Below are 14051 nucleotides of genomic sequence, written 5' to 3'. Positions count from 1 at the left end.
TTCTCTGGAGTTTTCCCATGAAGACTGAATCCCCCACTCTGCCCAGGCACTGCGCCCCCTCATTTAGACATGCAATTAGATATTCTTATAGATGGCTCCCCCTCTAGATGGTGTGAGCTTCTTATTACCTTTATATATCCCTTGTGTGTGGCAGTGTCTGGCACCTCACATTGTGGGCGCTCAAGAAATGGCTGTTGAATTGACCGTTGTATCTCTGGAGACACACAGGGGTCCCCAGCCTTTCCTAGGGGTGAGCCAGCATTGAGGTTTTTGCAGCCTTGCCTCCTCCAGAGGTCCCAGGCTGCACATTCCGCCTGACGCCAGCGTATGTGCGGGTGAGCCTGGAGCCCCCTCTAGTGGAGTCCTCAGGCAGGTGCAGCTCCGGTGGGGGATGAAATGCTGCCAGATGACGCCTGGACCCAGGAGATGAAGAACTCATTTGCTCTTTGTGAAGCTGGCTTGGCAAACGGCTGTTTCCTAACTCCTCCTCCTCTCTGCAGCCTGACAACGCATCCGATTCAGGCTGCAAGGAGGGACCACATTCTCTGGTCTACTCACGATGCCAGTAAGCAGCGTCATCATGATGGTTTCCCTTACCTCCTTGAACCCATGTGCCTTCGAAGAAAGAAGGTTGTCCCCAGAGCCCTCATGGGGCACTCACAATCATATTCCTGCCTCCCTCAAGAGGTGAACACTCACTGTTCTTTGGAGTTCATTATGCTTTCTCTCATTTCTCAACTCATGCTCTCTTCCTTATTCCTCTACAAGAAGGAAAGATGATAGATGTCAAGTGACTCAGCAAGTCAGGGCAAGTGGGGACCCAGGTGTGATCACAGAGGTCCAAGGACAGCTGGGCTCCAGATCCAACACCAGCACCTACCTCTCACACATTAAGATGGGTTCTCACCTACCAAGGGCTTGAGGACTTGCAAGCCCCATTTCCTCTCCATCCCAGGCAGCCAGCTACAGACCTCAGTGTGTTTCTCTAGGCCTCTGAACTAGCCGAGACCTTTTACCCCAGGGGCTGCCGCCATGCACCTACCTTCATTCGGGGGTGCTGGTGACTCCTCCGTGACGGCTTCCCCAGAGCCCACCTGCGTCCTGGCGCTGAGGGTAAAGCGGTAGCGTGATACGGGGTCCGTTCTTTGCACTGTGAACTTGGTCTGATTGGGAGAGAAGTTTTCCACTATCTGCTTTCCTACTTTGGTCCCGTTAACTGGGGAAACAGAGGTAAGTGGAATTAAACTTTAGCAACGTTTATTGATGGGTTATATAATCTGCAAGCTGGAGGGAGAACACCTTCCTGACTTTGCTGGAAAGGGAAATGATAGCACCTGCCTGGTGATCTTAAAGGCTTGGTTCAAAGGCAGAGCGCTGGGCGAGAACTCCCTCTGGGCTCTTTGATGACACCCAGGGTTAATCCTTCTTCACTGATCCTGTTGTCTCTAGCTCACTGAAGAGTTATGTGGCTGATTCAGAAAGATTCCGTTTATATTCTTAAGCCCTTTCAACAAGGACAAAACTCTTCACTTTCTTTCTTCCTTTCAAACAGAACTAGGGCAACGCCACTAGGCCTTTTGATTTTTAATGTCTCCTTTGTAAAATGCCTATTCAATGGACCTCAAAGGGTGAAAGGGTCTGGTCCAGAGATCAATGCCGAACAGCATACAAGCACACAGTTGGCTATTAAAATTGCTAACAACACATCATTTGGCTCTTTGAGTTTCCCAACGAGGTATGTTACCTACTTTTGAAGGCCTAACGTGTTTCAAATGTAATGGTACTCCTGTCCCTGCATGGTGATGCTGAGCTCTTGAGGTGGGGTCTTTCCAACCCAGGCTCCCAATTCGGGTCACCCCACAGTCACCAGGCAGCTCTACATGCAACTGCCTTATCATAAATGACACCTTGTCAAGGGGTGTCCTGACTGTCTGTGGACTCCTGTGAGTATACTGTCTACCCCATCAGGTGGAAGCTCCAGAGGCTGAGGAACTCTCTCTCCTAGACTCTGTACGTGTTGGAGACTACGAAAGATCCCTAAAGGCCATGGCTGTCTCCCTCATTAGACTGGAGTTCCCTTTGTCTCATCAGTGAGACTAGAAGCTCCCTGCAGGCAGAACTATGCAAGGAGAGCAGGGATTGAGTCCCACCTGCCTCCCCTAATCCTATTGGGAACTGTTTCGTTGGTCCCTCCATCCCTCCACAATGCCATCTGCACCCACAGGCTATCTACCTTGAGTACTTAGGAAAAGTGGTGAGAATGGGGTTTCTGGTTCCTAGATTATCTAAGAGAAAGGGAAGGGCAGAACGTACAGGCCACGTATTTGAGAGTGTATCCAGTCATGATCCCATTTGGATGCTCTGGATGATCCCATTCCAGGTTGATTGTCTCCAGGTTAGGCTGCCGGACTCGGAAACGCCTGGGGGCACTGGGTACTTGGGGAAGGAGGAGAGAGCAGGGGAGATGAGGGGGAGGGGGCAGGGAGGATGAGGAAAACACAAAAAAAACAAAGCACAAGTATGAAGGCATTGACCTCTGGACAACCCCCATGCTGGACACTGCTAAACTGAAGCCAGGGAGAACCATGAGACGACTGGAGCCCATTGCCCCATCCAGGATGCCATTTCCTCCAGGTCTGAAGACAAACATAGCTCAGACTCTGCTTTTTAAGAGAGGAAGAGGTAAATCAGGTTTTCTTCTAGCAACTACCGTGGATTAAGCACACATTAGGCTCTGATTCTACAAAGACACCTCTAAATTGGGCAGAACCATTCCTTGGTAGACAACCACTTACAGCTGTTTTGTACAGAGGCTGCAGTTCCCTATCCTCAGACAAGGATTCTCATCACTGGGTCCAGGCAGCAGGCCCAGGCTTCTGAGCTGAGAATGTTGGGTTCAGGGTTAAGGAGACAGAAACCCAGGGTGGAACATCCAGAAGAGGTGGGAGGGCGGGAGTGTTAGGGAGAGGCCAATGATGAAAACCAAACCAAGGCAAGGGAAAGACAAGGATAAAGAGAACAAGAGGGAAGAACAGAGGACAGGAGGAAGAGAAGAGGAAAAATGGGGAAAATAAAAATTAAAGGAGGAGGGAGGAGAAATGGAGGAGGACGAAACAGACGCAAAGCAGATAAAAGAAGACTGGCAAGAACAGGGAAATGAACCAGGAACTTTGCAGTCCTCTCTTAATTCATGAACTTGAATTTATGTGAAACAAAAAACAGGGGTTTTGACTCCAGGGCCTTGTGAAACCATGGGCCTGCAGAAGGCGGGGCTACACTTGGGTATCCCTCTGCAGAGCCACCGCACACACACACTATCTCAGTGACAGCTTCTTGAGAACATGTGGGGAGAACCGTGAAGGCCTTGGGTGCTGGCAAACAAATCAGATGGCTCCTGGCAGTCAGGATGGACGGCTGCCGGCTGCCTTCTGCCTCGGAAGGTGGTGGGGCGGCCCAGGCGCCCGCCGTGCCCTTGGGGATCAGTCTGCATAGTCCATCTGGAATTATGTCAGCAGACCTCACAGGTCTTCTCTTGAGATACAACCTCCTGGCAGGGCAGGTCACCTTGGTGATGGTGCTCTGGGAATGGCTGTAGAGGCTCAGCTTGCAGGTCATCTGCCCCTGGAGGCCTCGAAGAAGTCGCCTTGTGCCATCCATGCCGAGCCACGCTGGAGTTTCTCCAGGCCCGAGGTGTGTGCCACCCTTCTCCTGCCCCACCCTGAAGAGCTGCAGGCCAGACCTACCTCCTTCCGGGGTGGTGAACTCCTTGGTCTCACTGCGAGGCCCATCACCTCTCCCATTGACCACAACCATCTCCAGCTTGTAGTTACTGTAGGGGAAGAGGCGGGACACCACGCCACGGAGGCGGTCACCAGGGAAGCTGGCTTGCTGTCTCTTCTGAGACACCCACAGGTTCTTCAGCAAGCTGCTCTCCCTCCAGTAGTAGGCCTTCGGGACAGAGGCAGGCTGGTGAGGGGTCAGGCAGGCAGGGCCAGGTTAGTTGTTAGTGGTGGTGGTAGTGACCGGTCTTTCCTTTGCTTGCTACAGCCTCCAAGTCCCAAATGACCTCATCAGTCCTATCCAGGCTGAGGAAGCAGCCTTTTAATCCCCACTCATCAGCCACTCATGAACATGAATTTATATTAAACAAGAAATAAGGGTTTTGGTTCCAATTATTTTCTGATCCATGCCACGTCTTTGGGGAAAGAGCAAGTTGGCCAAACTTACATCTGAGCTGCTCCATCATGAGACTGATTTCCAAGGTGGGTACCAGGTTGCTCAGGGAGTCCGTGCCAGAACCAAAAATAGTGAGCCAAGGGTCCAGGCATGGAAAGCTCCACTCTGTGCTCAAAGACCACATCACCTTGAATTGGATTAGTATGGTTTAGATTGACGGCAGGCAGCAGTTGAAAGGTAACAAGTTACCCCCGGAAGTCTGAACATGAGAAAGGTTGATTTAATCCTTTGAAGTAAAATGATTTCTTTTCATATTGTTGAAAGACCTTTAGGGATGAGACAGTCACATGTCCAAGTCAGTGGGATGCCAGGCTGCATGGTAGCAGAGCTTGGATGGGAAGGGACAGCTATGGAAGATGGTAGTGTTGGAGGGGACAGTGGAATGAGTTTGGGCAACATGAGGTCTTTAATTAGCAGTGGGTAAGAAGCCATAGGTCAGGTAGCCACGCCAGTGTCTCCCAGGCTGCCCGTGGCAAGGTAGGAAGGAGTCCAGACTTAGAGGGGGACCCATGGGGAGCTTTAGCCAGAAAAATCTCTAAGCAAGTAGGTTAAGGGTACAAGTCAACTGTGGGGAAGAGCTCATTCAAGTGTACACATCACATTGCCTTCTTTCCCCTACTGGCCAAATTCATTTCCCAGGAAGAGACTAGCCTCTCTTGCTCTGCCTCCAACTGTCCATCAGCCAACTCTTGATGGCCTCTGAGGCCACAGAAACTGCATTAATCACAGTTACTGCCTCCCTCCCTCACTTTCCAGCCAACTTTTAATTAGTGCTACTCAGAAGGGAGCGCCGTGTATACCCTGGGTGCTCTCTCTCTTCTTCCCATCTGAGCTCACCCTTTCGAAGAGGATGGACGATTGAGCAGAAACTGCTCTCAGGCAGGGAGAAGCCAAGGGCCTTGAAATTCCATATACTGGGTTATCTGGAGTTGGCTGCGACAACAGGGAGGGCATTTGCACGCTTTCAGTGGCTTTGCCTGTTAGTTGTGGCTTAGGAGATAAGGAGCCCAGTAGGGGCCATTGGGATAGGGGAGGGGTGTAGCTCAGCGGTGCCTCAACACTGCTCTGAAGATACATTTTTGCCCACTCATGCATGTATTCCAAACGCAATGTGCTACGCAACACCAACCCCAACCCACCGCCTTTCACGTGATTTTCTGCTGAGCAGAATCTCTCAGCATATCTGCTGGACACATCTGTGTGTGTGTGTGTGTGTATATATATATTATACATATATAATATATATAATATGCAACTTTTAAAATTTAAATTTAGCGGGTTTTAATTTTAAATCCAGATGTGTGTGTATATAAAATATATCATGTATATAATTTTTTTTTCTAGGTATATTTTTGAACATCTAACTCTAGACATTATCTTTTTAAGTCAACCTTGGATTCAATAAATATCCCTAGGATTTCTTTCCAATATCTTATGCCCCGCATTTGCTACCCCTGGCCCTGGTTAGTGAGCTGGGTGGTTAGGTGAGTCCAGAGCTGGCTTCCTCACTCGGTACTCTCTGAGCTGGCCCTGGACCGTGTCGGGGTAGACGCGGTTCCACTGAAGGCTGATGGCTGTGCTGTTCATGACTCGGACTTTAACTTCAGTGGGCGCAGCCCTGGGATCTGCAATGTGTCGGGACAGAGAGTTGGTTATACAGGCAGGACTCTAGGGTTGCTTCTGACTTTTTCTCTGCTGGCCTGGACCTGCACTCCACTCAACACTGAGCATTCCATGAGGGCAGGGGCCATGTCTCCTCCATCAGACAGTACTTGAAAAGGTGGTGGGGAAGGCTCAGGACAAAAGGGTGGCAGTCCAGGTGGAAGCGACTCTGCCTACATGTTTAGAGGGCAGTCATTTGCCCCCTCCTGTGCTGGGTAGTTTCCATCTGCCCCTTCATTTCATCCTCCACCCTTCTTCACCCTGCTCCGTGTCCTGGGAGGTTGCCCTCGCTGGACCTTATCAGTGGGGCTCCCATGTTCTCAGGCTGCCAGATGGGTTTAACCAATAGCAGGTGCCAACAGGAGGGCCCCAGGGCAGGAGGAGAGGAAGGGTGGGTACCAATTCCCCTGGGTTCCTCTTTCCTGGGCTACAGGTTGACAGCCTTGTACTCTTCTACCTAAGGCCATGGCTCCTGAGGGTGGTCCTTGCAAGGCTGTGGACTCATCTATCCCCGTCCATGGAGGCTCAGAGTGGTATAATGGCTTCCTACTGCTGCCAGCCTTTAAGGTGGATCACATATCTTGCCATTTTCCCTCTAACTCTGTCCACACGTGATAAATAGTACCTTCTGAGAGTGCATCTGTTTCCTGGCAGGAAACATTACCCACAGGTTGAAGATGCCCTAATCTAGTTCAGGAAGTGATTCTGACCCTGCGACTCCCTGGAAAGGGAAGCCCTCTCCCTCCCCTATAACTGATTCTTGTCCCTGTTTTCTCCACTCTGCTGCAAAAGCAGCTCTGCCTCGTCCCCTCTAATCCATCAGAGCATGGGCCGCAGGGTAGGAGCATGCAATGGAAACTGTGGGCTGGTCCATGGAATCCATGACCAGATGCCACCCTTTCTGCACTTACCATCCAGTAGTACCACTGGGCTCCTGTCTGAAGTGCCCGCCACCATGGAGGTGAGGAGTGGGATGGACAGAGGACCTGCTGACCCTCTTTGCTCATCTCCCTTATGAGTCCAATCCATAATCACCTCTGGGAAAGTGGGGCCCAGGGCCCACCCCTGCCTTCTTCCATCTCACTGTTAGGAACGCCACGGGCCCTACTCTTGACGGCTCCTTCTAAATTCCCCCCACCCAAGACTGTCCCTCCTCCCTTCCTTCTGCCCACTCCATCCACCTACATGATCTCTTCTTCCATCAGACCCAGACCCAACAGGGCGCAAAGGCCCTCAGCCAGGAGGGGACTCCCTGACATCCCTGCTTTGTTTAGCAGCCTACGGGACTGATGTGCTGGGGACAGCGAGGCCACCATTGTCTGGGAAGCCAGGCATATATGTCCCTGTATATGACCAGAATCTTGTTGTTTTACCAGAGGCCAGCCCCCAAAGACCTTCTCTTTCTGTGCTCAGTTCCCAGGGCTGGGAGCCGCAGCGGGAGCACCAGCAGGGGCTGGTTGGGGCGTTCCTGTCTGGTGCTGAGGAGGCCTCCCAATCCCTCAAGCCTTCCCTGGGGGAACCTCTGGCCTGCTGCCCTGCTTCCTGTGGAGGTGTCTAATCATACCTCTTTAGGATGGGTAGTCTTGACGTTTTTCTTGGTACTAGCATGGCTCAGCAGTAAGGCACACTGCCAGGGGATTGGAAGACCTGAGCTCTGTTCTCAAGACAGACGTTGACGACTATGGAACACTGCTGAGGGTTTTCCATTTTCTGGGCCTCAGTTTTCACATCTGTGAAATGACAGCTCTGGACTGGGTGATGACATTCAGTAATTCCAACTATGTTCGGATGATGATATTTCCACGCCTGACGTGACTGGGTGCCTGTCTGCTCTAGGTCACTACAGGACATTTCTCCTTCCTGAGAACTGGCTGTCTTCCCATACCCACCCCAGGTTTCTTGGCCTGTCAGCATGGCCTCGTGCGACCTAGCCACAAGGGTCCTGGCAGGGGGATGGGGAGGAGACTACTCACAATCTTCTCCGGAGTAACCGATGACAGATTCTGGCTCCGGACCCTTCCCGAAGTCATTTTCAGCCTGGACTCGGATCTCATAAGGTACGTAGACCGGGGTCTGCCCCACCACGTAGCGAGAGCCCCACACTGTGACGTTGTTCCAGGCCTCTCGAGTCTCTCTCCGCCTCCACTTGACAATGTAGCGTAGGTTGGGGCCAAAGGCCGAGGTGGCATTCATGGGCTGGGCAGAGGGACAGACAGGCTGGGGAGGCTGCCGGAGAGGGGCCCAGATCCACCCACAGCTTGTCCTCTCTTGCTGTGCCAGGCATCCCTTCCAGATATGCCCAACACTGGCCCGCCCCCTTGCAGGGTAGGGGAGACCACATCCCCCACCCCAGTGAGTCCCCCAAAAGGCGAAGGTCCTGTGAACCCAGCAGCATGCAGATTTTCTGTGACAAAGGCTTCGCCTGAGACCCAGTTACTCTGACTCTGAGAGCCACCCACATTTGCAGGTGCAAAGGTTTTATTTTCAACAAAACACCTTCCTGTGACAGGAGCAACAATAAATCAAAATATAGACAATAAGGTAAACTTCTCCAAAGTCAGAGGAAATGAGTTGTGATTAACCACAGCATGGCTCCTGCTAATGAACTCAAAATTCCAGAATGGATTTTAGTTCTACCAAATTTGTGTGTGTCTGTCCTGTCCTTCCCAAGAGGTCAGAGTTCTTTAAGCATGAGTGTGATTCTGCTCTTTATTTTCTAAGGGCCTGTCCCAGGAGTCAGTCCCTTGGGAGCCTGCTATACAGAGCCATAGACCAGGGTCCTGCATCTGGGCTCAGTCCAGCTGCTGTTGCCCTGTTTGGCCAAGGCTGCCGTGGGAGCAGCCTTCAGAAAGACAGGGAAGGTCATGATCCCAAACACTGCATCTCCCTGTTTCCATTACTTGTGGCAGAAGTTCAGAAATGTTAATATTTCAGTGGCTGTGTTTGCATTCTCAGACTGGGAAGTGGTTTGGGAAAAAAGTCGTTTTGAGACCACGTACTCCAACTTCGGTTTGGAAAATGTAGTCAGTGAGCCGGCATAAAGATGGGATTTTATAAGACCTGAGGGAGTCTTTGGAATGACCTACTCCATTCTCTGACCAAAAGAAAGCCTGTACTGGACACATCTCAGATGTTGGTCTCTCCCCAGCTCCCACAAATCTCCAGTGAAAGGGCCCTAGAACACACCAAAACTTGGTTTGGTGTTGTGCTTAGATGTTTTCTAAAGTCTAACCCCAGTCCCTCCTCCTTCAAGAGAAGTCCGCTTGATTTTGCTGCATCCTCTAGGCGTTTGGCTAGACTGGCAGTCGGTGGACCCTGGTCCCCTCTGCTCTCGTCTCCTCTCTGAAATCTTATGCTTAGACATTTGTCCTGTTTGGTTTCTAGATGCCCAACTCAGAGAGGAGCTTGGTTTCTCAAAGAAGAATGGCCACCAAGACCAGCCAGAGAGTCTGAACCGCATCGTGGCCTCGTAGTGTTGGGGCATCAAGGCAGAGGGGCTCCTGGCGCCTGCGGCAAGGGGAGCTGCTCCATCGGGGCTGGGAGGGCCTCTTACCGTCCACGTGATCTCCATGTTGTTCTTTCTGGTCCCCTCTCCCTTCACGTCACCAGGATTGGACTCGGGGGCTGGAACCCAAACGGACACAGGTTCAAGTCCAATTTGTGTCTTACCAGGGCAAGGTAAGGAACCTTCCTCCGTCCCACCTGATGGGTCTGTTCTACGCTCCGAGTTTCTTCAGCATCTATGTACACGCTGGGTCTAGTGTGTAAATGAACTTACTCTGTGCATGATGTGCCTTCTGAGCTGAGATTTAAACTCCCAGAGCAGGGCTAATTTCTTGTGAATTTTAATCCTCTACCAGACAGCATTTATCATAAGGCTTTCCACACTGTGGGTGGTCAGTAAGCCAACTCAGTGTGGATTAGCTCCTTTGTGGATTATCCACTAAATGTGTTTCATACCAGACTGGCTTATCCCTGGCATTTAACATTTTTTTGGGGGGCAGCATCTCCACCCCCTATGAGCTGGTGTGATTTCAGAAATCCAAATACTACCCAAGAGTGTTAGGAAAAGAAATCTGATGTAATACCAATTTATATATTTCTCACACTGAATTATGTATTTCTGCTGTACCTCTTTGCCATAGCTCTCCCCTTTAAAGCAGATAATCAAGAATTACTAATAATAAAACTGGAAGTTAGCATTTATCATGTGCTTACTACATGCCAGGCATCATGGTAAGTACCTGAAACACATTCTCACATGTTCACAACAGCTCTGTGATGTAGGTGTTAGTACTCTCTGCTTTACAGCTGAGGAGGCCAGGCCTTGGAGAAGTAACCTAAGCTCACATGGCTGGGGATGGGGGGAACTCAGTGTGAGTTTGGGGTGCAGAGTTTTGGAGCCTCCTCTGGCAGCCCTGGGGTACTCACGTGCTCCACTGGTTCGGTAGCGCTCGGACGGGAGGCTGGGGTGGCTGCTCCCAACCTCGTTGACGGCAATGACACGGAACTGGTAGTTGACATACGGGGACAGCCGGAGGACGGCTGAGTTAACGCTGCCGGGGTACTTGGAATGGTCATGCCAGACCCCGGGTTGGAACTGGTCTTCTTCAAACTGGACAACGTAGTCTGAGTGGGCAAGGAAAACAGAGCTGTTTCGGGAGCTCAGTTAGGAGTGGTCTTCTTTAAAAGCACTTCCTCCTTGGCTTCCGTTGATCTTTATAATCTCTCTCGCACAAAGGCACAGGGAGAATTCTTCCCAAGGCTCAGGAAGAGACACCAAGGCCTCTGTACATTCTGAGGATAGCCCAGGGCACACATCAAGTGAGGCAGAAGTGGGACTGGAAACCAGGAAAGGCCTTCGGTTTAAGGGCGTTACCATCCCTCTTTTCCAGCTTTGGAGCACAGGGCCCCTGAGCTACCTGTGATGGGGCTGTTGTTATCGTCCCCAGGGATCCAGGTCAGCCGCACGCTCCTCTCGGCCAGGTCGGTCAGCTCCAGGTCCCGGGGCCGGTCTGGCCGTCCTGGTGGCAGAAGAAGACACCACGCAGGGCTCCTGAGTTAGAGCGGGTCCACCCTTGTGACGGCCCTAGCCCTGGACAGCTCCCTGATGGGTTTAGGTCTACGCTACCAGCCGGATCCAACCCCAGCCTGCCCTGAGGGGTGAACACCGGGACCACTCCCTTCCCACAGGGGCCCAAGGAAAAACAAAGAGGAGACTCCTGAAATCCCAGCTCCCCAAGAAGAATATCAATGGGTGTGGAACAAGGAATAAAGGGGATTATGCAGGGCACAGAGAGAACTGGGACCAATGCCATCCCGTCTCGGTGGATCTTCTGAGAGTGCAAGCATTCAGGAATGCCACCCATCATCAGACCCACGCTCACAGCACTTAGGAAGGCTGATGAGGGAGTGTGGGATTCTGTCCCATTTTCTCACAATAATTGGCCTCTACTCTGTGTGCCAACGCTCTGAGTAGATGGGAGCCCAGGAGAGGGCTTAGCCTGCTGAACAGGGCAGATAGGTTAGAGGAGTGGGGGCAACAAAGAGAGGGGACCAGACCAGGGAGGAGATGGAGACTTGGTCTCAGAATTTCCCCGATGGACAGCAGGACAGAGGGGCCCAGCAGGTTTGCAAACAGGGGTGAGGGCAGCACCTTTTTGGGGGCACGAATCTCACTGGGACTGCTTTAGTGGGTTTAAGTGCCATCCTGGCCTGGGATAAAGACATCCGGTGACTGAGTGGTAGGGATAGGCAAGATTTTCTCTCCATCTTGACTCCCTGAACCAGATTTCTATCTTTCAGATGGTCACTATAAGGACCTGGAAGGCAAGTCCCACAGGCCCATGTTCGTGTGTGTGTGGCATGTGTGCGTAGATTATAAATGGATAGAAAGCAGCAGATGCAGGGAGGCTGAACGAGTTTCCAGGTGATGTGAAGGGAGCAGGCTTTCGCATTCCCTGCAAACAGGACCTGAAAGACTGCTGGGAGGACAGGCCACCCTGAGGGAGCAGTGAGTGTGGCTAGAGGCAAGGGATGGGGTGAAACAGCAGCCGAGAACTTCCGAGCTCACCCTGTAGGGAGCAGGAAGCCCAGCATAGGGCTGTGCCCTGGGCTTGGGGAGGTGGATGTGGGCAACTGAAAGGAGGTCCCATGTAGCCAGGAGTGCTGCCCACAAACCTATACACTGTCACCCAAAGCGGCTTCCTTCTCCTAGATTCCACACCCGGGGTGCCAAGAGAGGGCACTGGCAGGGGACTGTGATTAGTGGGAATTACCTTTGGGCAGGGCAGCCAAACGGTTAGTTGGAGTGGCCTGATCAGCTGCAAAGGTAAGACGGGTTATCCAGGTTAGCAGGTTATCCAGGGTTAAAGGTGTTCTAGAAGGATGGGGGTAGGCAGCTGAGGCTTAGACAGCTGCCCCTGGGCTGAGGTGTTCTAGGCAGGGCTTTCCCCGTCCTTCCATGGGGAATCCCCTACCCTTATAGAGGCCATCTGTGTTTCCTCCACATCTGGGGGCTGCACCTCTGTTTCCTTCCCATCCCAATGTGACTCTCGTGCCTGGGCCCACGCTCCCTGCAACTGTGCCTCTCCACTGCACCAACGCTAGTGGCAGTAGGGCACCCACAGGGAGGCAGAGGTGACAGAGGACCTGCTTCCCTGGAAGGGAGAGGCCTCCTTCCTCTTGGTTTGGATTAGCTTAGTATTTACAGTCCAGCCTGGGTGCCGGCCAGGAAGACACGGCATCATCTTGCTCAGTGCATAGCACACGATGAAATGCCACCAAAACCCAGGAATGGGGCGGGAGGGAAAGGAAGGCTGGCGGAGGTCATTGAAAGCACAAACACAAACTCAGTCTTGCTTTAAGGATGGATTGTTTTAATTGACTTAGTGGTGGAGTTAGCTGTAAGGAAGGTACAATGATCACAACAAGAAACCCTTCTCCACTTTCTCCGTATCACTCAGGTCCCTTTCAGTTGAGACGTGGAGAAGTCACACTCCACTCAGGAGGTAACCTGTCCTGCACAGCTTGTTCTGAAACTGGCAGCTCCCTAACCCTGACATCAAAAGGCAAGAAGAGATCACCACGCCTGACCTGCCCACTTGACTGCAGGCATTGCCCTCAGAACTGTCCTGGGCCACTGCCTCTCTGGCTGCTGGGGAGGGGGTGGGGCTGGTCAGTGCCAGGGTGAGCAGCGGCAGTTACCTAGCACAGTGAGGTAGGCCTTGGCCAGGTCTTGGTCTAGCTCGGTGCTGGCAACACACGTGTAACTGCCCTGGTCCCGCTCTGCCACACCAAAGATGGTCAGGGAGTCATCTTCCTTCTTCATCCTACAAAGGTACCAAAGAAGGGTTCGGAGGAGAGGTTAGGGGAGTGCTCAGGGCTGCCCACTGCTTTCTCCCCAGAGGGGGCTCTCGAGTCAGGAGGGCAAGGGAAGTTCCTTCTGGGGGATATGAGGCTCCCTCTCAATGCTTTGACAGAGGCCAGGTCTTCACGGTCACCTGGAGCATTCATCATACTTAATGGAGGGGAACAGAGAGTGAGTGGAGCTCAAGTGGCCGTGAATCACGTTTTTCACCTTCCAATGCCATACGTGTGCCTGCCCCTGTGCCTTTACTGTGCTGTGCCCCCCTCCCAGGTTAGGGCACCATGAGGCCCATGACCCCAAAGGCAGGTTGGTATTCCTTCTCTTCTCATACTTATAGCTTTATCTGTCTTCAGCCCAGAGTTGTCTCCTCTGCACCCAGGCTCAGGCCAGCCTGACCCCTGGCTCCTCGGAACTGTCTCCCATAGAGAGGGGAGGCCGCAGAGCAGGATGGGGCTGTAGAGCTGTCAGCACCGAGTGCCAGAAGGTTTGCAGAGGGGGACACCCTCTGCAAAGAGTCAAATGATGGCTAGAAACCACTGGTACCATGTCCAACTGCAGGGCCCTGCACAACTTTGCTCACCCGAGATGGAAGAAGGTAAAGCAAAGTGAGCCCTGGGGAGGGAGGCTTGGAACAGCGGTTCTCAACCCTGATGCACACTGGAACCCCCAGGGGGACTTTTAAACACCGCCAGTGTCCTAAGTCCTACCCTACACCAGTGAAATCAGGATCTGAGGAGAGGGGCAGGCATGGGTGTAGTAAAAGCATTCCAGCTTCAGTCTGAGA

General features: G+C 52.2%; 1 protein-coding gene across 50 annotated transcripts in view; it reads right to left on the bottom strand.

Annotated features, from left to right (window-relative positions):
• Positions 1 to 14051, bottom strand: part of NFASC (neurofascin) — a 201322-nt gene that overhangs the window by 32631 nt on the left and 154640 nt on the right. For 27 of the 50 annotated variants that reach the window (XM_045365001.2, XM_074034134.1, XM_045365109.2 and 24 more), the window contains 10 exons: positions 13105 to 13229; positions 12177 to 12221; positions 10821 to 10922; positions 10330 to 10527; positions 9452 to 9522; positions 7872 to 8094; positions 5746 to 5861; positions 3744 to 3948; positions 2314 to 2436; positions 1043 to 1216 (listed from right to left, as the gene is read on the bottom strand). In XM_045365001.2, the coding sequence (XP_045220936.1) occupies positions 1043 to 1216; positions 2314 to 2436; positions 3744 to 3948; positions 5746 to 5861; positions 7872 to 8094; positions 9452 to 9522; positions 10330 to 10527; positions 10821 to 10922; positions 12177 to 12221; positions 13105 to 13229 (1382 nt within the window). The remainder of the gene's footprint in view (positions 1 to 1042; positions 1217 to 2313; positions 2437 to 3743; positions 3949 to 5745; positions 5862 to 7871; positions 8095 to 9451; positions 9523 to 10329; positions 10528 to 10820; positions 10923 to 12176; positions 12222 to 13104; positions 13230 to 14051) is intronic. The other 23 variants (XM_074034125.1, XM_065540396.1, XM_074034167.1 and 20 more) reach the window with 3 other exon arrangements.

The sequence above is a fragment of the Macaca fascicularis genome, chromosome 1 (genome assembly GCF_037993035.2).
Source record: "Macaca fascicularis isolate 582-1 chromosome 1, T2T-MFA8v1.1".
NCBI classification, from domain to species: domain Eukaryota; kingdom Metazoa; phylum Chordata; class Mammalia; order Primates; family Cercopithecidae; genus Macaca; species Macaca fascicularis.
Note: the sequence above shows the minus strand (reverse complement) of the source record. Positions and strands in the feature narration are given on the sequence as shown.